Here is a 24,692-nt window from a genome sequence, read left to right as displayed (position 1 = left end):
TCCCTTAACCATCAGGTCCCACACCACCAGGTTCAGGAACAGTCACTACCCCTCAACCATCAGGTCCCACACCACCAGGTTCAGGGACAGTCATTACCCCTCAACCATCAGGTCCCACACCACCAGGTTCAGGGACATTTATCACCCCTTAACCATCAGGTCCCACACCACCAGGTTCAGGAACAGTCACTACCCCTCAACCATCAGGTCCCACACCACCAAGTTCAAGGACAGTTATTACCCCTCAACCATCAGGTCCCACACCACCAGGTTCAGGAACAGTCACTAGCCCTCAACCATTTGGTCCCACACCACCAGGTTCAGGAACAGTCACTACCCCTTAACCATCAGGTCCCACACCACCAGGTTTTGGAACAGTCACTATCCCTGAACCATCAGGTCCCACACCACCAGGTTCGGGAACAGTCAGTACCCCTTAACCATCAGGCCCCACACCACCAGGTTCAGGAACAGTCACAACCCCTCAACTATCAGGTCCCACACCACCAGGTTCAGGAACAGTCACTACCCCTCAACCATCAGGCCCCACACCACCAGTTTCAGGAACAGTCACTACCCCTCAACTATCAGGTCCCACACCACCAGTTTCAGGAACAGTCGCTACCCCTCAACCATCAGGTCCCACACCACCAGGTTCAGGAACAGTCACTACCCCTCAACCATCAGGTCCCACACCACCAGGTTCAGGAACCGTCACTATCCCTCAACCATCAGGTCCCACACCACCATTTTCAGGAACAGTCACTACCCCTCAACCATCAGGTCCCACACCACCAGGTTCAGGAACAGTCACTACCCCTCAACCATCAGGTCCCACACCACCAGGTTCAAGGACAGTTATTACCCCTCAACCATCAGGTCCCACACCACCAGGTTCAGGAACAGTCTCTGCCCCTCAACCATCAGGTCCCACACCACCAGGTTCAAGGACAGTTATTACCCCTCAACCATCAGATCCCACACCACCAGGTTCAGGAACAGTCACTACCGCTCAACCATCAGGTCCCACACCACCAGGTTCAGGAACAGTCACTACCCCTCAACCATCAGGTCCCACACCACCAGGTTCAAGGACAGTTATTACCCCTCAACCATCAGGTCCCACACCACCAGGTTCAGGAACAGTCACTACCCCTCAACCATCAGGCACTGAGCCAGAGGGGATAACTTCACTCACCCCATCTTTGAACTGTTCCCACAACCTATGGGCTCACTTTGAACGACTCTTCATCTCACGTACCCGATATTCATTGCTTGCTCGTTTATTTATTTTCTTTTTGCATTTGCAGAGTTTTTTTTTGTATTTTTCACATTGGTTGCTTGTCCATCTTGCTGTGTGCAGTTGTCCTTTGATTCTATTGTGATTCTTTGTATTTACTGTGTATGTCCACAAGAAAATGAATCTCGGAGCTACATATGGTAACATAATGCATTTCGATAATAAATTTACTTGGAACTTTTTGAATTTTGCACTGGTCGGTGATCAGTGGTGTGTCTCAGGGATCTGTTCTGATCTTTATAAATGACCTAGATAATGAAGTGGAGGGATGGGTTAGTAAATTTGCTGATGACACAAAGGTTGGGGTTGTTGTGGATAGTTTGGAGGGCTTTGAAGAGGTTACAGCGGGACATTAATAGGATGCAAAACTGGGCTGAGAAGTGGCAGAATGAGTTCAACCCAGATAACGGTGAAGAGGTTCATTTTGGTAAGTCAAATATGATGGCAGAACATAGTATTAGTCTAAGACTTGGCAGCATGGAGGATCAGAGGGATCTTGGGGTCTGAGTCCATAGGACGCTCAAAGCAGATGCGCAGGTTGACTCTGTGGTTAAGAAGGCATACGGAGCATTCACTTTCAATCGTGAGATTGAGTTTAGGAGCCAAGAGATAATGTTGCAGCTATATGGGACCCTGGTCAGACCCCACTGAGAGGGCACAGTTTTAAGGTGCTTGTAAGCAGGTACAGCGGAGATGTCAGGGGTAAGTTTTTTACTCAGAGAATGGTGAGTGTGTGGAATCGGATACAATAGGGTGTTTTAAGAGACTCCTGGATAGGTACATGGAGCTTAAAAAAAGAGGGCTATGGGTAACACTAGGTAATTTCTAAGGTAAGGACATGTTCGGCACAGCTTTGTGGGCCGAAGGGCCTGTGTTGTGCTGTAGGTTTTCTATGTTTGAACCTGGGGTTGGTTGAGGCAATGAATAAGTCCAGGCCAGTGTTGAGGAACAGAAGCAGGAGGGTGGAGGGGTGTATGGAGTGCTTTGATTGGCCCTAGGAGCATGTTGAGAGCCTCATCTCTCTGCTGTTGGCAGGCATGCGATCTTTTGCACGATATTTGGATCATTCCTGGCAGTCTCCAAGGGCAACGGCTTTAATTGGCCTCAAAGTAACAACAAATGTATTAACAAGCCATGAGTCAATCTGAGTGGGGATGAACGGAACAATTAACCTTTTATTCACTGTTACAGCGATGTCACACACACCACTGCTAAACTGAAGCATTCTCTGTGATATCTGGACTAACTGTGGACTGGAAGGAGATGTCGAGGGAACACACACCAGTCCTCATGAAGGTATCTGCTGTGGAAAGGACGAGCAGTTTCAAAGTGTCAACATCTCTGTGGATCTACGCTGAGCCCAGCACGTTGATGCGATTGCAAAGGTAGCAACTGCTAGTGAGATTAAAGCCGATTAGAGTTCTGATGTTAACTCAGGAAGGACATTTGCCCCACTTGAAGTGCAGGAATTGGAGATCAGAGGGTGTACAACGTGCATCACACCTGGCTCGAGGCGCATCCATCTGAGGCCTATCGTCATGTGACACATTATCTAGCTGCTCACTTGCCTGGCTGTTTACCTCAGAGTCCTACAGCACTACAGCACAGATGCAGCCCCTTCGGTCAGTGTACATCCCCTGGGTCAGTCCCATCACCGACTGTCAGCCCACATCCCCAGCTCAGTCCCATCACTGACCACCAGTCCACAGCCCCTGGGTCAGTCCCATCACCGACTGTCAGCCCACATCCCCTGGGTCAGTCCCATCACTGACCACCAGTCCACATCCCCTGGGTCAGTCCCATCACCGACTGTCAGCCCACATCCCCTGGGTCAGTCCCATCACTGACCACCTGCCTACATCCCCTGGGTCAGTCCCCTCACTGACCACCAGCCCACATCCCCAGCTCACTCCCATCACTGACCACCAGCCCACATCCCCAGGGTCAGTCCCATCACCGACTGTCAGCCCACATCCCCTGGGTCAGTCCCATCACTGACCACCAGTCCACATCCCCTGGGTCAGTCCCATCACCGACTGTCAGCCCACATCCCCTGGGTCAGTCCCATCACTGACTGTCAGCCCACATCCCCAGCTCAGTCCCATCACTGACCACCAGTCCACATCCCCTGGGTCAGTCCCATCACTGACCACCAGCTCACATCCCCAGCTCAGTCCCATCACTGACCACCAGCTCACATCCCCTGGGTCAGTCCCATCACTGACCACTAGCTCACATCCCCTGGGTCAGTCCCATCACTGACCAAAAGCCCACTTCCCCTGGGTCAGTCCCATCACTGACCACTAGCTCACATCCCCTGGGTCAGTCCCATCACCAACTGTCAGCCCACATCCCCAGCTCAGTCCCATCACTGACCACCAGCTCACATGCACTGGGTCAGTCCCATCACTGACCACCAGTCCACATCCCCTGGGTCAGTCCCATCACTGACCACCTGCCTATATCCCCTGGGTCAGACCCATCACTGACCACCAGCCCACATCCCCAGCTCAGTCCCATCACTGACCACCAGCTCACATTCCCTGGGTCAGTCCTATCACCAACTGTCAGCCTACATCCCCAGCTCAGTCCCATCACTGACCACCAGCCCACATCCCCTGGGTCAGTCCCATCACTGACCACCAGCTCACATCCCCTGGGTCAGTCCCATCACTGACCACCAGTCCACACCCCCTGGGTCAGTCCCATCACTGACCACCAGCTCACACCCCCTGGGTCAGTCCCATCACTGACCACCAGCTCACATTCCCTGGGTCAGTCCCATCACTGACCACCAGCTCACATCCCCTGGGTCAGTCCCATCACTGACCACCAGCTCACATCCCCTGGGTCAGTCCCATCACTGACCACCATCCCACATCCCCTGGGTCAGTCCCATCACTGACCACCAGCTCACATCCACTGGGTCAGTCCCATGACTGACCATCTGCCTACATCCCCTGGGTCAGTCCCATCGCTGAGCATCAGCCCACATCCCCTGGGTCAGTCCCATCACTGACCACCAGCCCACATCCCCAGCTCAGTCCCATCACTGACCACCAGCTCACATTCCCTGGGTCAGTCCCATCACTGACCACCAGCTCACATTCCCTGGGTCAGTCCCATCACTGACCACCAGCTCACATCCACTGGGTCAGTCCCATCACTGACCACCAGCTCACATCCCCTGGGTCAGTCACATCACTGACCACCAGCTCACATCCACTGGGTCAGTCCCATCACTGACCACCAGCTCACATTCCCTGGGTCAGTCCCATCACTGACCACCAGCTCACATCCACTGGGTCAGTCCCATCACTGACCACCAGCTCACATCCCCTGGGTCAGTCCCATCACTGACCACCAGCTCACATCCACTGGGTCAGTCCCATCACTGACCACCAGCTCACATCCCCTGGGTCAGTCCCATCACTGACCACCAGCTCACATTCCCTGGGTCAGTCCCATCACTGACCACCAGCTCACATTCCCTGGGTCAGTCCCATCACTGACCACCAGCTCACATCCACTGGGTCAGTCCCATCACTGACCACCAGCTCACATCCCCTGGGTCAGTCCCATCACTGACCACCAGCTCACATCCCCTGGGTCAGTCCCATCACTGACCACCAGCTCACATCCACTGGGTTAGCCCACATTCCCTGAGTCAATCCTAGAGAGAGAGGAGGGATGGGAGAGGTAGGGGCAGGATTGGCCAGGATGTAGGAGCGAGTCCCACAGACATCTGGACTCTCACCTTGTGTCACAGGCTTGGTGGGCTCGGCCTTCTTCTGGTCGGGTGTGACAGAGGGCCCTGGGGTGGTTGGTGCACTGGGTTTCTCCACCGGTCCCTTCTCGGCCACCAGGTCAGGCTTGTCCCTCCTGCTGTCGGGCCCGCTCCTCAGGCTCTGCTGAATCTGCGACAGAGTGAATCAGCAAGTAACCAACAGCCCCATCCCAGCCCTGAGCCCACCCACCCCCTGAGGCAGCCCAGCTACTGTCGGGGATGGCTTCCCAAGTAACCTCTACAAATTGGGCCCCTTATCTAAGAAAGGATATGCTGGTACCAACTACACAACAGGTACAAAGTCTGATCAACGCCTCCACCCACTAATCCACCCCTCCAAACCCTCAACCACCACTACTTTATCATTTCCTGTCAGAGTCACCTTGTGTACAGACACTCCTGTGCTGAGAGTCACTTTATGGAACAATCTACATATATATATATATATATATATATACAGATATATTATATATAAACTGTCCTATGCATTAATATTTATTGTGTTTTAATATTATTATTGTGTTCTTTATCTTAATACGTGTTGTTTGTGCTGCACCGGATCTGGAGTAACAATTATTTTATTCTTTACACTTGTGTACTGGAAATGACATTAAACAAACTTAAATATTGACTCCTCTCAGAGGGAGGTGAGTTGCTGGAATTCCCATTTTCCTGAAGTTCTTGCTTTGGAAGCAGGTTTGCCTATCATCCTACAAGAAAAAGGAAACTCAAGGTTCTTGGGAAAAGAACACAGAAGCTCTTGGGGGGGGGGGGGGGGGGAGGGAGACTTGCTGGATTGGTCTTAAAGCAGCTCGATGGACTGCATGGCCTCCTTCACAGTTATAAACACACTGGGGGGAGGATTTCAGCAGTAGAGGTCAACAACTTGAGTCTCAACGTAGACAAGACCAAAGAGATGATTGTGGACCTTAGGAAGGTGCAGGCTGACCACAACTCACTGCAAACAAACAGCTCCTCCCTGGAGACAGTTAGGAGCTCCAAGTTGTTGGGAGTGCACATAACAGATGAGCTCTCCTGGTCCCTCATCACCGCCATTTTTGGTCAGAAAAGCACAGCAGTATCTCCATTTCCTGAAGAGATTAAAGCAAAGTTTAAGGTGCTGGGGAGTGGGTACAGAGGAGATGTTAGGGGTGTTTTTTACTCAGAGAGTGGTGAGTGCGTGGAATGGGCTGCTGGCAGCGGCGGTGGAGGCGGATACGATAGGGTCTTTTAAGAGATCTTTTGGATAGGTACATGGAGCTTAGAGAAATAGTGGGCTATGGGTAAGCCTAGTAATTTCTAGAGGGTAACGACATGTTCGGCACAACTTTGTATTGTGCTGTAGGTTTTCTATGTTTCTAAGCGAGCCCTCCCCAGTTTTTACAGGAGCACTCTTAGCAGTGTCCTGGCCAGCTGCATCACCATCTGGTATGGGAGTTGCAGGGTACTTGACCACAACACTCTACAAAGGATTGTGACAATTGCGAAGAGGATCATGTCTTCCAGCCATTGGAAGTAGTTATCAGGGCACTCTGTATGCAGAGCCCTCAGCATTGTCAATGATTCCCCCCCCCCCCCCCATTCATCCAACAATCTCTTTGACCCCCTACAACCAGGGCAGGAAGAACAGCAGCATTAGGACAAGAGCTGGCTGTGAGACAAATGAATTCACTGTCACCTCCCAGGTCCCATCACGTATGAAATGCCACTAGTGTTATACTGTTTACTCTTTAGCTTGTAATGTAAATGCACCGTATTGTTCTAAACATCTTAAAATTATGCCTCCTTGTATAACCATTTCCTCCCTGGGAAATAGTCTGCCTGTCCATTCTATCAATGCCTCTTATAATCCTGTCACCTCTCATTGTTCTTCACTGCAAAGAGAAAAGTCCTAGCTTGCCCAACCTATCCTCGTAAGACATGATCTCTAATCTAGGCAGTAGAGAAGTGATATGTTGTGACACAATTATCTCTACATCAGCCTGGCTCCTATCTGACGCCCGACGCCCAGCTTTGTGCAATATGTGGCTAATTATAAACTCACAGATGTTCAGAAATACACAGCGCCTAACCACGGACATCTCTCCAACAACCTCAGCACGTCCCTACAGAATTGAAAGGAAGCTGCAAAGAGCCAGTACCGAGATAACACCTGATTTTCTGAGTCGTGACAGAATGTCACGAGTTCTATTTTTTCCACTGACCGGATCTGAGTGTCACTGGGCGGACCATAATACCTGTTGGTCTGAGGGTTTGCTGGGTCCCAACGGTCATCCAACTGGAACTTGGGTCAGACCAGTTAAAGTTCTGGAGATCCAACCATTACCGACACATTCCATGGCCAGATACATTAAATTCCCTGCTGACACGTTGGGATGTAGCAGGATTTCTAGTGTAGGAGTATAAAACAAACTTTCTTTGTCACATGTATGTTAAAACATACAGTGAAATACATCGTTTGGTCAAATCAAATCAGTGGGGAATGTGCTGGGAGAGCCCACAAGTGTCACCGTGCCTCAGGTGCCAACACAGCATGGCCACAACTTACTGACCATAACCCGTACGCCTTTGCAACATGGGAGGAAACCAGAGCACCCGGAGGAAATCTACACAGAACGTATGAACTCCTTAGAGGGAAATGGTAGGAGTTGAGACCCTGGTGCTGTGACAGAGTTACACTAACTGCTACGCCTCATGGGAGTTTGCAAGTGGAATGAAATGCATAAGGGAGTTTGAAGCCATCTGTGGAATTGTCAATCAATCAGCACTGCTAACCAAAATAGATGTTGCAAAAACATATCACAACCATGACCATGGCTGATTTATTTTTCGGAAAAGACTCGGCGGGCCAAATGGCCTAATTTGCTCCCCATGTCGTAAGCCTTACAAGCTGATAGGCTTCGCCAAAAAACCTTGACATCTTATGATCATAGTTGCTGAGCCCAGTCGTACCAACTCATCCCATTCATCTTCACTGCCACTCTACCAGGAGGAAATCTGAGTTAATCCTACATGTAACTCTCTATGTGAATCATTTCATACTTCTCCATGATGAACTCCATCTGCCACACCTCAGCTTTGCTCTACATCTTGTCAATGTCCTGCTGGAACCTACGACACTGTTTACAAGTCCTCTAACCTTTGTGTCACGGCGATTTTAATCTGTAAACAGTAGTCTGAAGAGATTACAATTCACATATTTTTATTATATCAAATATTTATTGAAGGAATGTTGGAGAGGAAGCTCAGAGATGGATAGGTAGACAGCTAGAGAATTTGTCCCAGGGTGGAAATGGCTAAATTGAGGAAGAATAATTTTAAGGTGATTAGAGGAATGTATTGGGGGTAAAACAGTTGTTTTTACAGAGAGAGTGGTGGCTGTGACGAATTTGTTGCTAGGGGTGGTTGTAGAGGCAGATACATGAGGGACATTTAAAAGACTCTTAGAGAGGCACATGGACGATAGAAAAATGAAGGGCTATATGGGAGGGAAGAGTTAGATCGATCTTAAAGTAGGTTAAAAGGTCAACACATCATTGTGGGCCAAAGGGCCTGTACTGTCCCAAGTTCTGTGACCTACGCCTACCAATCTGTGCGGATTGGCCAGCTGGGAGGAGGTCACCTTACCACGTGTGCAGATGGCTGGACCTGCAAGTTCACTGCAGTGGTCTGTGGTGCCAGCGCATGGCTGTCCGTCTGCTGCAGGTTCTGCTGGCTGTGAGGCACAGGCTGCAGGACGGGGATCTGCGCCGGCGGCGTGGCGCTGAGCCCCTGCTGTTTGCGGTGCAGGGCGGGCTGGCAGTGCTGTGCATGCGGCAGGGTCTGCGGCGTTGCGCTGGAGGCCACCGGCTGCTGCTGCAAATTCTGGAGCTGGGCGGGGGTGTGGATGAGCTGTGGCTGTTGCTGCCTCGGCGTGATCTGTGGCGGTTGCTGTTGGATCACAAACTGATGCTGCAGATGCTTCTGCTGCTGTTGCTGCAGCTGGAATTGCTGTTGTTGGATCAACTGGTGTGGCTGTAACTGGGTGTAGGCTGTAGGAAGAAAACACAACGTTAACACAGTCAACGGCATGAACCATTCAGGCATCTTATTTCGCACTACTGTAGCTCAGGGAGTTGGAGTTCAGAGTTCAATTCCGACATTCACTGAAGGAGTCTGTACGTCCTCCCCCTGCATTGCGTTGCTTTTCTCTGGGTGCTCCAGTTTCCTCCCACAGGGTAAAGATGCACTGGCTTGTAGGCCCGTGGTTAGGCCAGTGTTAACATTGGGGGTTGCTGGGCAACCGGTTCAAACAGCTGGACGAGCCTGTTCCCTGCTGTATCTTGAAAGTTTAAAAAATTTAAGCGGTTTAACACCATCGTTCACAACAGGGTATTGATTTAAACCCCTGTTCACAAACGTTATCAATTTAAACCCTCATTCACAACAGGGTATCAATTTAAACCCCTGCTCAGAACAGTGTATTGTTTTAAGCCCCCCCTGTTCACAACAGGGTATCAATTTAAACCCTCGCTCACAAAAGCGTATCAACTTAAACCCCTTTTAACAAAGGTACTGATTTAAGCTCCGATCACAATGTGTTACTGACTTAACTCCGTGATCACAATGGGTTACTGATTTAACCCCACAATCAGAATGTGGTACTGATTTAACCCCCAATCACAACAGTATATCTCAATGGTGTTAGAATATCTCCATGACTTGCACCAAATCTAGAACCAAGAACAGATTTTGTGATACAGGGTCACAGTGATCTTTCGGAACTAGTGTGAAGACTTCAGATTACACTGATCCTTGCTCTGGTTTTAGTAAGGGTTGTGGATATGGCCCTGTCCATTACAGGCAAAGCCAGCCCCACCAATAAGCACATCACATAGGGCGCAGTCACAGGAAAACTGCATCCATTCTCAAGGCCCTCACCACCCAGGTCATACTCTCTTCTCGCTACTGCCATCAGAAAGAAGGTATAGGAACCTCAGGAGTTACACCCCTAGTGAGGTTGATAGATTCTTGATTGGTCAGGGCATGAAGGGATACAGGGAGAAGGCAGGAGATTGGGGCTGAGAGGAAAATTGGATCAGCCACGATGAAGTAATGGAGAGAATCGATGCATCAAATGGGTCATTGTCCAATTGCTCTGCGCAGTCTTTGATTGATTCTATTACATTTCTTGGATTTACTGCGCATGCCCTCAAGAAAATGAATGTCAGGGTTGTATATAGTGACATATATGTACTTTGCTAGTAAGTTTACTTTGAACTTTCAACTTTAAATTCCTTTGCATTATCATACTCGATGATGCCCTTGGACCAGCATGTACACTGCAGAACGCCTGCTTTCTTAGATGTTTATTTCTTAGATGTTTATAGATTCAGAATGACACCAAAAACTTTGACAAACTTCTATAGATGGACAGTGGAGAGCATCCTGACTGGCTATGTCATGGGCAGGTATGGAAACACCAATGCCCAGAAACAGAAAACTGCAGGAAGTGGTGGATACAGCCCAATGCATAACAGGTATCAGACCAGAATCCGGCCATTCGGCCCCTCGAGTCTATTCTGTCATTCCATCCTGGCTGATTTATTATCCTCCCTCAACCTGATTCTCCTGCCTTCTCCCTGTAACCTTCGATGCCTTGACTATCCATCTGTGGCAATGAATTCCACATATTTACCACCCCCTGGCTCTTCATCTCTCTCCCAAAGGGTTGCTCTTCTACTCTGAAGCTCTGCCTCAGATCACAGGACAGGCCATTTGGCCCACAGTATTTTGCTGATTTAAAAAAATTTTAGAGATACAGCGCAGCAACAAATTTCTACAATGTACGGTGGAGAGCATTCTAATTGGTCGCATCACCATCTGGAATGGAGGGAATACTGCACAGGATCACAGAAAACTGCAGAGGGTTGTAAACTCAGCATCCCTCGTTATGAACCCCGATCAGCCAGGACAATGCCTTTTCTCATTGATACCACTCAAGAGGAGGAGCAGGAGCCTGGAGACTTGTTCTCAATGACTCAGGAACAGTCTCTTCCCCTCCACCATCAGATTTCCGAATGGACAGTGAACCCATGAAAACTATCTCAGTATTTTACAGTCTTTTTACACTATTTAAGAAAAACTTATTGTAGACTGTAGTTACTTTTAGGTATTGTAAAACATTGTAAAACAAATCGCACGAAATACGTAAATGGCACAGGAACAGGCCTTTCAACCCACACTGCTGTGTTGAACAACTAAATTAGTGATCAAATGGCTGACTAATCTTTTACTTACACAATCGTCCATACTCTTCCATTTTCCTCACATTAATGTGCCTATCTAAACGACTTGTAAAAATCTCTAATATTTTTTCCCCTCTCACCACCCCAGGCAGCACACTCAAGCACCCACCACTCTGTCTAAGCAACCTTCTCCTCACCTCTCCTTTGAAATTTCCCCCTTTCACCTTTAAATGCAAGCCCTCTGCTATCAGACATTTCAACTCTTGTAAAAAGATCCTGTCTGTCTACTCATCTATGCCTCCCAATCTTATCAACATCTATCAGATCTCCCTCCAGCCTCCATTGCTCTAGAGAAAACAACCCAGATATTTTGTGATAGCACGTGCCCTCTAATCCAAACTCCTCTCTGGTGAACCTCTTCTGCACCCTCTCCAAAGCCTAACATCCCTCCTATAATGGGTTGACCAGAACTTACACTCCAGATCAGAATCAGTTTTAATATAACCGGCATCTACCATGAAATTTGTTGTTTTGCAGCAGCACTACATTACAATACATAATAAAAACTGTAAATTACAGTAAGTATATACGTTAAATCAAATAAGTAGTGCAGAAAGTGGTGAGGTAGGGCTTAATGGGTTCAATGTCCTTTCACAAATCTGATGGCGGAGGGGAAGAAGCTGTTCCTGAAATGTTGAGTGTGTGTCTTCAGGCTCCTGTACTCCCTCCCTGATGGTGGAAATGAGAAGAGGGCATGTCCTGGATGGTGGTAATCCTTACTGATGGATGTCTCTTTTTTGAGGCATTGCTCCTTGAAGATGTCCTGGGTGCTGAGGACACTGACTGAGTTTACAAATCTCTAGAGCTTATTTTGATCCTGTATGAGGACCCCCTCCCGTACTCGACAGTGATGCAGCCGGTTAGAATGCTGTCCATGGTACATCTGTAGAAATTTGTAAGTATCTTTGATGACATACCCAATCTCCACAAACTCTGTTGTTGTGCCTTCTTTGTAGCTGCATCGAAATGCTGGGCCCAGGATAGATCCTGGAGATGTTAACACCCAGGAACTTGAAATTGCTCACCCTTTCCCCTGCTGATCCCTCGATGAGGGGAGTGTGTTCCCTTGTTTTTGTTCTACTGATATTGAGAGCATGGTTGTTCCTGCGACGCCACTCAACCAGCAGATCTAGCTTACCCTTGCATGCCTTCTCGTCACCACCTGAAATTCTGGCAACAATAGTCGTGTTGTCAGGAAATTTATGGATGGCATTTGAGCTGTGCCTTGCCACGCAGTCGTGGGCATCTAGAGAGTAGAGCAGTGGGCAAGCACTCATCTCAGAGGTGTGCCAGTATTGATCATCAGCACGGATCTGATGATTCAATCTGCACCAACTCTGGTCTTCCCACCAGTGAGGAAGTCGAGGATCCAGTTGTAGAAGGAGGAACAGAGACCCAGGCTTTTGACTTTGTTGATCAGAACTAAGGCTATGATTGTGTTGAAGGGTGATCTGTAATCATTATGAACTGCAGCCTGACAGAAGTATTACTATCACCTGAGCGATCCAAGAGCCAAAGAGATGGTGTCTGCTCTAGATCTATTGTAACGATAGGCAAACTGCAGTGGGTCCAGGTCCTTGCTCAGGCAAGAGTTGATCCTAACCGTGACCAACCTCTCAAAGCACTTCATCATAGTAGATGTGAGTGTCACTGGACATCCGCCGTTAAGGCAGTTCACACTGCAGCGGAACGAGAGTTTTATAAACTTATGTTCTGCGATTGTCTAGTGGGCAGCGGTAATAGAGGCAAATTAGGGAGTAAGGGTTGGAGGAGGTGGGAGAAACGGAGGGGGGGGGGGGTGAGGAGGGTATTCCAACAGTCCAGTCACTGGAGCAGACAGTGGGACGACAGAGGAGAGGGGCTGGGTGAACCAGGCGCACTCCACAACGATCGTGGCCACCACGGTTTAAAGATTAATTCACCAGTAGCCAAGCGTCCCGGGACATTACTTCAATGCAGTCCTTTCGTTGTTCAGAGATAGGGCGACCTGTATCCACCCAAGCACAGCTTCTTTCCCTCCGCCATCAGATTTCTGAATGAACAGTGAGCCCATGAACACTACCTCGGTGTTTTCCCTCTCTTTTTGCACTATGTATATATTTATATACTTATTGTAATTTATAGTTTTTATTATGTATTGCAATGTACTGCTGCCGCTAAACAATTTCACGACATATGCCAGTGATATTAAACCTGTCCTTTTATGCTTAAGTTAAGCTCAATCAAATCCCCGCTTTAAAAAAAAGGCACACAGCTCCCTCTAACTAATCTACAAAGCTTTTTGGAGGACTCGCAGTTTTTTCCCTGTGGTTACCGGACTGTAGTCGTTAGCGATCAGCTCTTCCATCGGCGGGTCGGGCTGCTCGGCGGGCCGGCGGAGCTCGGAACTTCCCTGCAGACAGGAGCTGGCCTATAGCGCGGACACACGGCCGCTGCCGTGCCTCACTCGCCGGGTAAACACTGCCGGCCGATTCTCTGATACAAGCAGCAGTCAGCGGGAGTCGTGACCTGCTCTACCACATCCCCTCCCATAACTCCATGTGCCGACCAGTTGCAGCCCCCACCCCCACGTCTTTGTGTCCCCTCCCCTCTGGGTCGCACCCATTGTTCAACCGCGCTTAATCAGAAAATCCGCTTCTTGTAGCGCTCGCTTCAACATGAAGCTGTAATCCTACGAGAGAGAGAGAGAGAGAGGAAATTCATTTAACTCCCGCACAAAGAAATCCGGCTGCAGTGCACCTTATGTTCCAGCATCAGTTCCAACGCAACGCGGCCGCTAACGCGATCCGAGTCTTTTACAACAGCCGAACGCCACCTGGGAAGTCACGGCAACGTTCATGGGGACAACAACGGGATGTCCTATCGGCTGCCCGCGCCACAAGCGGCTCTTGGCTCTCACAGACGCGGGCCACTTCCTCGCAACCTCTGACCCTTTTGCGGCCACAAGCTTTCTCTCCGCACGGAAAACCGAGAGCCAATCTGGATGAACTCCCTCACAACTCTCTGGGGCAGAGCCCACACCATCTCTGGAGTTAATCAGGATTAGTCCGAATTCCTTGTGGGGAGCCTGATAGCGGCCCCGGAGGATTTAGCTTCACTCAAAGTTCAAAGTAAATTTATTATCAAAGTACATATCTGTCGCCGGGATTCGTTTTCTTGTGGGCACGCACAGCGAATAAATACAAAACACAATAGAATCAGTGAAGACCCGTACAAAGGACAAACAACGCCAAAGACATCAAAAACTGCAAATACAGAGTAAAGCAATAAATATCGAGAGCGTGAGACGCGAACGACTTTAACCATTTCGCAACGCGTGAGGAAGTTAACTAAACACCACTATCTCAGCACACTTGGTTAGGGTGCCTTCACATTGTGGAGCTGTTGGGTTGTGTTCCTGTTCTACCCATCTACAAAACCATAGCTGGATTCATACTGACGCACTTACACAAGGCGGCTACATTTCATCAGTTTGAGCACACTCGCATATTCCGATAGGTGTACCTACCCTGCAGAGCATGCTAACTCTAACATCGCTGTCTGGTATGGGGGGGGGGGGGGCACTGCACAGGACTGGAGAAAGCTGCAGAAAGTTATAAACTCAGCCAGATCTATTATGGGCACTGGCCTCCCCAGCTCTTCAACAGGCGTTGCCCCCAAAATAAGGCATCCACCATTAAGGACCCCCATCACCCAGGACATGCCCTCTTCTCATTGCTACCGTCAAGGAGGTGGTACAGGAGCCTGAAGACACACACTGAATGTTTTAGGAACAGCTTCTTCCATCAGATTTCTGAATGGACATTGATCCCATGAACACTATCGCACTATTTTTCTCACTTTCTGTACTACTTCTTATTTGAAGATTATGTATTGCAATGTACTACTACCAGAAAACAACATATTTCACGACATATTAAATCTGATTGGGGTTCCATAGACCTGAAAGATGCTCGTGTCGCCAGCACCGGGCATGCTTACTGAGACGCCCCCTACATTTCAATAACAATACCCTGCACCTTCCATGTGATAACATTTCACAAGGCAGCTCACAGAACCGTTATTTGACACCGAGCCTCTTAATATTATAGCGGGGACAGATGGCCTAAAAATCAGAGGTTTTAAGCGACTCCTCAGTAGCAGAGGTTGAGGCAGCAAATTCCAAAGTTCAGGGCCCGCACGCCACTAACTTAAAGGATTGAGGGAGATCGGGTGTACCTCATTGAATCCGTCCCCCGTTTAAGATGCAAGTGTCAGCTAGCATGCCACGGGGTTCCCGCGGGACGCAGCCTCCAGCTGTTGGAGCACGGGTTATAGGAACCGGGAGATCACAGAACAACTTCAAAGTAAATTTAAAAGTACATATATGTAACCCTGAGATTAATTTTATTGCGGGCACTCGCATCAGAACAAAGAAATACAATAGAATCAATGAAAATCTACACACAAAGGCTGACAAAGTGTTATTGGAAGTTCAAAATAGATTATCAAAGTATTATATATAACCCCTAGGTTCAATTTCTGGTAGGTAGTTAGAGGAAAATAAAAAAAGATACCATTATGAAAACAAGGCCTGCAAGCAACCAAAGTGCAAAAGAAGATAAATGTGTAAATAATAAAAATGTTAAGTAACACTGAGAACATGAGTTGTCCTTGAAAGTGGGTCTACAGGTTGAGGAATTGTTTCAGACTGAGGTGAGTAAAGTTATCCACATTAGTTCAAGAGCCTGATAATTGGGGGGAGGGGAATAATTGTTCCTGACCTAAGGCTCCCATATCTCCTTCCTGATGGCAGCAGCAAGAGAGCCTGGCCTGGATGGTGGGATCCTAGATGATGGATTCTGCCTTCTTGTGGCAGTGTTCCTTGTAAATGTGCTCAATGGTGGGGAGGGCTTTACCTGTGACAGAGAGGAGCTAGAGATCAGGGTGAGGTCTAAGCCTCTGCTCCAGGCTCGAAGGCCAGCGATGTCCCAGGTTGATGTGTTCCGGGACCAGACATCAATGTCAGCAAAAGGGGCAAGGGAGGGTGAGTCGGCAAGCCAAGAGTTCAAGATCCTGTCATCAGCTACACCAGGCATTGAGTCCGAAGGTTGATCGGAAGTGGTAGCCCCATGGCTGAGGTCTGTCCTGGAGATGAGGACTGTGTGGGTGGGGATTGGAGAGAGGAGAGGACTTGCTGGGTTCTGTCGAGCACTGGGGGCACGCAGAGAGGAGAGGAGAGGAGAGGACTTGCTGGGTTCTGTCGAGCACTGGGGGCATGAAGAGAGGAGAGGAGAGGACTTGCTGGGTTCTGTCGAGCACTGGGGGCATGCAGAGAGGAGAGGAGAGGACTTGCTGGGTTCTGTCGAGCACTGGGGGCACGCAGAGAGGAGAGGAGAGGACTTGCTGGGTTCTGTCGAGCACTGGGGGCATGCAGAGAGGAGAGGAGAGGAGAGGAGAGGACTTGCTGGGTTCTGTCGAGCACTGGGGGCACGCAGAGAGGAGAGGAGAGGATTTGCTGGGTTCTGTCGAGCACTGGGAGCATGCAGAGAGGAGAGGAGAGGACTTGCTGGGTTCTGTCGAGCACTGGGGGCACGCAGAGAGGAGAGGAGAGGAGATGCAACCAGTTAGAATGGTAAATCTGTAGAAATTTGCCGAGTTTGTATTTGTAGAAATTTGGTTGGATCCTTCTCGGTGGAGAGCTTGGATGATGTTCCACCCTTCACAACCTTTGGTGAAAGCAGAGTGACCCCGCTGTTATTACTTCCCCTCTTAGGATGCCCCAGAACGTGGCTCAGCCGACCGCAGACCCTGCAGGAGAGGTCACTGTCACAGCCAACAGCAGCAGTATGATTACGAGCAAACGTTGCCTTCTGGCTGATAAATGTATTCTAACCCCGGGATACTGTAAGCATTTGCCTTCCTCTCATCACGTTCTGGCCAGGATTCAGACAGTATGGCACCAGTTAGTGCAGCATGGTAGGGTGGAAGGTGCACTGAGTTGAGAATCCAGAACCTCAGGGGAAAGTGTTGATACCCGGGGCTGTGTTGTCCTGAACTACATGGTAACTGCGGGAGAAGCTGAGCTGGCAGTAGTAGTAAGCACAGCCTGCATACACGCAGCTGTATGGCAGGTAGTAATAATAATAATAAAATAAATTATATATATAATGATAATGACTTATTTATAGAGCTCTTTTCACACAAATGATGTAGTTCAAAGTGTTTTTCAATGGGATAAAGTGCAAACATGAAAATAAAAGACAAAAAGATTTAGTTAAGGCCAGGTTAAATAAATAGGTTTTGAGCTGGTGTTCTAAAGTGTCAACTGAGCCTGCATCCTTTATAGTTTTAGGGATTCTGGGATTCCACAGTTTAGAAGCATGGTTCAAAAAAGCTGACCTGCCAATTATCTTCTGAGGGAGATGTTTAAATTTAAGAGGCCAGCTGAAGAAGACCTGAGAGCTCGAGCAGGATTATAAAACAAAAACGATTCTATGATGCAGTCCAGTCCCAGACCATTAAGAGCTTTAAAAATAAGTAAGAGAACTTTGAAATCAATTCTTAAAGGCCCAGGAAGCCAATGCAGAGCACCTAGCATGGGAATGATCTGTTCCCTCATCCAGGTTTTTAGCAGAGGCATTCTGAACGAGTTGAAGATTGTCAATAGATGCCAGTAAAAAGCACTTTGCAGTAATCTAGTCTATTCAAAAAAAGGTGGCAGAAACCAGTCTGCATGCCTCTGTGTGGGAGGTGGCAGAACCACAGAATGCATACTTCCAAGGTGTGGACCCAGTCCATGCTGACCTGATTTTTTTGCTAGTCCCATCGACCCACACCCTGACCATATCCCCCCCATACCCCTCCCATCCATGTACTTAATCAAATTTATCTTTGATGCCTCTACTTATTTAGGAGTTTGCAAAGATTAACATGACATCTAAAACTCTTACAAACTTCTATAGATGTGTGGTGGAGAGTGTATTGATTATTTGCATCACAGCCTGATATGGAAACACCAATAGAAGACCCTACAACAAGTAGTGGATATGGTCTAGTCCATCACGGTAAAGTCCTCCAACCATTGAGCACATCAATATGAAACGCTGTCTCAGGAAAGCAGCATCCATCATGAGTATCCAGGCCATGCTCTCTTCTCAATGCTGCCATCAGAAAAAAGGTCAAGAGTCTCAAGTCTCACACCACCAGGTTCAGGAAGAGTTATTATCCCTCAACCATCAGGCTCTTGAACCAAAGGAGATAACTTCACTCAGCATCACTTGCCCCATCATTAAAATGTTTCTACAACCTCCTGGGTCCCCTCCTCCCTCCCTTTTTCCCATGGTCGACTCTCCTCTCTTCTCCTATCAGAATCCTTCCTCTCCAGCCCTTTATCTTTCCCACCCACCTAGCTTCACCTATCACCTTCTAGCTATCCTACTTCCCTTCCAGCGACCTTTTCAATCCTGGCACCTTCACCCTTCCTTTCCAGTCCTGATGAAGGGTCTTGGCCCAAAACATTGACTGTTTATTCCTCTCTTTTGATGTTGCTGAGTTTCTCCAGCGTTCTGTGTGTGTTGCTAAAGATTTCCAGAATTTGCAGCATCTCCTGTGTCTGGGAGCAGGTTGATCTACCTTACCACACCATATGGGAGTGTTTACAAAATCTCATTCAGCTGAAAACAGTATCATTACTGAATGAATGGTGAGTGAAACACCGCAGCTCAAAATACAACCAAAATTCAAAATTCGGGGTTCAGGACTTTTAAATGTCATTTCCAGCACCCTAGTGTAATGGAGAACAAAATAATTATAACTCTGGTCTGATGCAGCACAAAAAAAAACACAAGAAGATAAATAACCTAATATTAAAAATAAAAATACAGTAAATATAAATATGCAAGGTAGTTTATGTACATAAGTTGACCCCCCCCCCACCCATGAAGTGACAAATATGGGGAGGGAGGATCAGTTGTGATCCTGTCTGAGATCTGCTTGCTCAAAAGTCCAACACCCAGTTGCACAGTGGTGTATTCAGATCGGGGAGTAGGAATTTATTCACCAAGGTACGGAGGGCTATGATACGGTGCAGATTGTTGGCAGTCTAAATGGCATGGACTAGATGGGCTGAAGGGCCCTTTTCTATGCTGTACATTTCTATGACTCTAAGGTCTGTGGGACAATAGTGTTGAACGCCGAGATGAAATCCAGAAACAGCATTCTGAAATACTGTAAGTGAGGCTCCCATCTTCAATTCTGCAGCAAGTTAAATGGTCACCACTTTCTTTCTAACCAGGGCAACTAGCATTAGTGACTGTTTACACTAACTAAAAGGGAACATTCTCACAACTCTCCATTGCTGCCATTTGTAGGTGATTAAAGAGCTCTTTAGTCAGTCCGATCTCCTGTGGTACCTTGTGTTCTCATTATTCACCAGTCAGAATTAATTGACCCGTTCTGCATCTTTCCTGTTCTGTTAACCCCATTAACACCCACCTCACACAACATGTCATAGATCACTGGAAGTCTGTACAGGAATGAGAGCCGGGAGCTGGGAGCCTGAACGGCTTCTGCCCTTGACAAGCTCTCTGTCCCAGCAGACTAAAAGCAGGAATTCCCAGTGGCCAACCATTTCAATTCCAATCCCTATTCCCAATCCAGCATGTTGGTCCATGGTCTCCTCTTCTGCCATGATGAGGCCACTCTTATGGTGGAGGAGCAACAAACTCAGAATTCTGCCTGGGTAGCCTCCAACCTGATGACATCAGCATTGATTTCTCCAACTTCGGGTAATTTCCTTCCCCTTCCTTCTTCTTCAATTCCTCACTCTGGCCCCCTTACCTCTTCTCCTCATCTGCCTATCCCCTCCACTCTCCTCTCCTATCAGATTCCTTCTTCTCCAGCACTTTACCTTTTCCACCTATCACCTCCCAGCTTATTACTTCAGCATCCCCCCCCCCCCCACCTATCTGGTCTCACCTATCATCTTCAAGCTTGTCATCCTTGGCTTTCCCCTTCCTTTCTAGTCCTGAAGGGTCTTGACCTGAAACATTGACTGTTTATTTCCCTCCATAATTGCTGCCTGACCTGCTGAGTTTCTTCAGCATTTTGAATGTGTGTGTTGCCTTAGAAACAGTCTAAGGCAACGTACTCCCACCTCCTCCCTGACCCATACATAATGCTGCTGTTTAACATCCGCATTATTCACAGAGGTAAGAGATGTGGGCGCAGATTGTTCTGCTGTTGACACTTGGCAGTGTAGGAGTCTGAGACAATTTGGTAAGTTGCCGAACATTTTAGCAAATTTCTGTCGATGTACCATGGAGAGCATTCTAACTGTCTGGGATGGGGGCTCTGCACAGGATTGAAAACAGCTGAAGAAGTTGTAAACTCAGCCAGTTCCATCATGGACATTAGCCTCCCCAATTTTGAGGACATCTCCAAAAGGCAATGTCTCAGGAAGGTGGCATCCATCATTAAATCCCCCATCACCCAGGACAGGCCCTCTTCTCATTGCCACCATCAGGGAGGAGGTACGGCAGCCTGAAGGTACACACTCAACAGTTCAGTAACAGCTTCTTCCCCACTTTTCGGATTGGTCCACAAACCCATGAACACTACCTCACTATTATACCCTCTCTTAACACTGCTTATTCATTTATTTTTAAATTCATTCTTTTTGTAACATAGTGATTTTGTATGTATTGCACTGTACTGCTGCCACAAAACAACAAATCGCAGGAGATATGTTAGTGATAATGAACCTGATGCTGATTTGGAATAACTCACCCAGATAACCAAACCTGTCTAACAGCCACACACCAACAGATGAACCATCCAGGGCTTTTCTCCTTGGAACAAAGGAGGGTGACAGAGGTGTACGAGTGGGTAAGAGAGACAGATCTCTCTCTCACTGGACAGCCAGAGATTCTTTTGCAAAATGGCAGTAGTTAATGAAAAAGACAGCCTTTTAAAGTGAGTGGAGGAAAGCTTAGGAGAAATTTATTATCAAAGTATATACAGTATATGTCACCATATACAGCGCTGAGATTCATTTTATTACAGCTGTTCATAAATAGAAAGAAACACAACAGAGTCACTGAAATAACTGCACACGAGAAACAACCAATGCGCAAAAGACAACAAACTATGTAAATACAAAAAGAAAAGATAATAAATACACAATAAATATCGAGGTAGATAGTTGAAGTCATTAAAAGTGAGTCCACTGGTTGTGGGAACAGTTCAGTGAAAGGGCGGGTGAAGTTGAGTGAAGTTATCCGCCTCCAGTTCAAGAGCCTGACGATTGAGGGGTAGTAACTGTTCGTGAACCTGGTGAGGCGGATGGCAGCAGTGAGAGGAGATCCTGGTGTGGGTGGAGAATACCCCAATGACGGATGCTGCTTTCCTGTGACAGGGCTCCACGTAGATGAGCTCAATGGCGGGCAAAGCTTTGTTTCACACAGAGTGGTATGTGACTGGGACGCGTTGCCAGGGTGATGGTGGAGGCAGAGACAATCAAGGCACTTAAAACACTCTTAGGCACATGGATGAAAGTTTAGCGGCTGTGCAGGAGGGAAGGGTTCAAGTAAATGTGGAGTAGTTTTATATATGTCAGTACAACATTATGGGCTGAAGGGCCTGTTCTTTGTTGTACTGTTCTATTTTGTCTATTTACTTACTTATATTCAGAGGTACAGCACTGAGTAGTCCCTTCCACGCCGCCCAGTTTAACCCTTGCCTAATCACAGGACAATTTACAATGACCAATGAACCTACTAGCCAGTATGTCTCTGGACTGTGGGAGGAAAGTGGAGCTCCCACAGGAAACCCATGTGGTTCACAAGAAGGAGTGTACCAGGCTGCTTACTGAAGATGCTGGATTTGAACTGCAAACCCTGAGCTGTAAGAGTGTCATGTTAACCACTATGTTACTGTGGCTTCTTGGAATGACCCCTGCTGTATCCAGCCCGCTCAGCCCAGGAACCCCCATTATAGCTGATGTACCGTCCAGGTCACAGTGTAATGAACGAACCCTGCTGTATCCAGTCCGCTCAGCCCAGGAACCCCCATTATAGCTGATGTACCGTCCAGGTCACAGTGTAATGAACGAACCCTGCTGTATCCAGTCCGCTCAGCCCAGGAACCCCCATTATAGCTGATGTACCGTCCAGGTCACAGTGTAATGAACGAACCCTGCTGTATCCAGCCCGCTCAGCCCAGGAACCCCCATTATAGCTGATGTACTGTCCAGGTCACAGTGCAATGAACGAACCCTGCTGTATCCAGCCCGCTCAGCCCAGGAACCACATTACAGCTGATGTACCGTCCAGGTCACAGTGTAATGAACGAACCCTGCTGTATCCAGCCCACTCAGCCCAGGAACCCCCATTATAGCTGATGTACCATCCAGGTCACAGTGTAATGAACGAACCCTGCTGTATCCAGCCCGCTCAGCCCTGGAACCCCCATTACAGCTGGTCACAATGTAACTGACCAGTAGGTAAGGGGAATAGAAGGCAGCTTTGCAGGTTCACCACCTCAATAAACCCTGGGACAGTTTGGTACCACTCATTCGCTGGGGCAAAGGGGACTGTAGGGAATATTACAGACAATCTATGCACAGCAAGATCCAAACAAAAGGTAGCGTGCTGACAATCAGAATCAGGTTTATTATCACCGATGTATGTGATGAGATCTGTTGGTTTGTGGCAGCATGACAAATTAACAAACACTCAATGAGATCGGAACAAATAAATTACCCGAAATTCAAATCTTATAGCTGGAGAGTGGGTGGAGGGGAGAGAGAGAGTGGGAGAGGGGAGGGAGGGAGAAGAGAGAGAGAGAGAGGAGAGACAGTGAGGGGGAGAGGGAGAGGGGAGACAGGGAGGAGGGGGAGGGAGAGAGAAAATGGGACTGTATCCAATAATCTGAGGATCAGAGCAATTATTCTGCAGTGTTTTCTGGTAACTGTCTAACAAGCATCTCCACTTCTCTCAGGTGATAAAATCACTGGCCGAGGACCTAGACTTCAATCCCCCCCTCCCCACACACACACACTTTCAGTGTGGCTATCTGCCCTCCTCAGTGCTCCAGGATTCAAGGTGACTGCAGCTCTGGGTTGACTGGAACGAATGAAAGGGCTCACAGCTTGTGGAAGCACTGTCGCTTTGTGGTTAGCACAATACCATAAGAGCTCAGAGTTCAGAGTTCAATTCCGGTGTCCTCTGTAAGGAATTTGTATGTTTTCCACGGGAACCCATGGGTTTCCTCCGGGTGCTCTGGTTTGCTTCCACAGTCCACAAACATGCCGGTATGTAGGTGAAATGGACATTGTAAATTGTCCATTTCCCTGCGATTAGACTAGGGTTAAATCAGGGGTTGCTGGACGATGTGGGTTGTTGGGTCGGAAGGTCCTGTTCTGCATTGTATTTGGGGCCATTTGGTGCTGAGCTGAAACGTGGTGTTCTCCAGAGAATGGTATTAGAAGGGAATTATCACAGACTAATTCTATAATCCCCAGAAGAAATGATTTGTGCCAAAGCATCAATCCCCAGTGAAATCATTTCTTAAAGAGGAGAACTGGATCCAAAATTCTCTGGGGAACACTGCCAGAGGTTTAGAACATTCAAACACCAGACTGTTCTAGTGTGGGACTCGGCCATCGGTGAGGCCAGCAAGTCTTAAAACATCAAATAGTCCGGCACAAGAACAGGCCCTTCGGCCCACAATGTTGTGCTGAACCAATCAAATTGGAGATCAATTGGCCAACTAATCCCTTCTGCCTACACAATGTCCATATCCCTCATGTGCCTGTCTAAATGTCTATTCAAAATACCAAATGTACCTGCCTCTATCACTAGCCCAGGCAGTGCATTCTAGACACCCACCATGTGTAAAAAAAAGATCGCCACTCCTCACACCTCCTTTGAACCTACCCCCTCACTTTAAATATATTCCCTCTGGTATTAGACATTTCAGCCCTGGGAAAAATATGTGATTTGTCATCGCAGACAAGAGAGAAATGGTGAGCCTGGTGAGAAATCATACCCCCCCCCCCCCCCCAGATGTGGTAGTTAACCTGCTCCGGGGACTAGCTCAGAGGGCTCCATGGCCCTGGAGATGGGCAGCGGAGGGTTGACTGCCTGGCAATGTTCAGGGATTATGTCCGTGCCCGGGTACCTCCGGAAAAAGAATGCACAGTGCCCATGGGAATCATTGAGGGATTATGAGACCCTAGGGGATAGATAGCATCATTGATGAGGATGACCTTGTTCAAGTTCAGTTCATTCAACTGTATACATGTATACTGCCAAACGAGACAACTGTATACATGTAT

At 48.0% G+C, this 24,692-nt stretch overlaps 1 protein-coding gene across 6 annotated transcripts in view; it reads right to left on the bottom strand.

Moving 5' to 3' along the window:
• The window catches only part of LOC132382283 (polyhomeotic-like protein 2), a 163,713-nt gene that overhangs the window by 57,649 nt on the left and 81,372 nt on the right, over positions 1–24,692 (bottom strand). For all 6 annotated transcript variants that reach the window (XM_059952387.1, XM_059952386.1, XM_059952388.1 and 3 more), the window contains 2 exons: positions 8,715–9,118; positions 5,058–5,217 (listed from right to left, as the gene is read on the bottom strand). In XM_059952387.1, the coding sequence (XP_059808370.1) occupies positions 5,058–5,217; positions 8,715–9,118 (564 nt within the window). The remainder of the gene's footprint in view (positions 1–5,057; positions 5,218–8,714; positions 9,119–24,692) is intronic.

The sequence above is a fragment of the Hypanus sabinus genome, chromosome 27, assembly GCF_030144855.1.
Source record: "Hypanus sabinus isolate sHypSab1 chromosome 27, sHypSab1.hap1, whole genome shotgun sequence".
NCBI lineage: Eukaryota > Metazoa > Chordata > Chondrichthyes > Myliobatiformes > Dasyatidae > Hypanus > Hypanus sabinus.
Note: the sequence above shows the minus strand (reverse complement) of the source record. Positions and strands in the feature narration are given on the sequence as shown.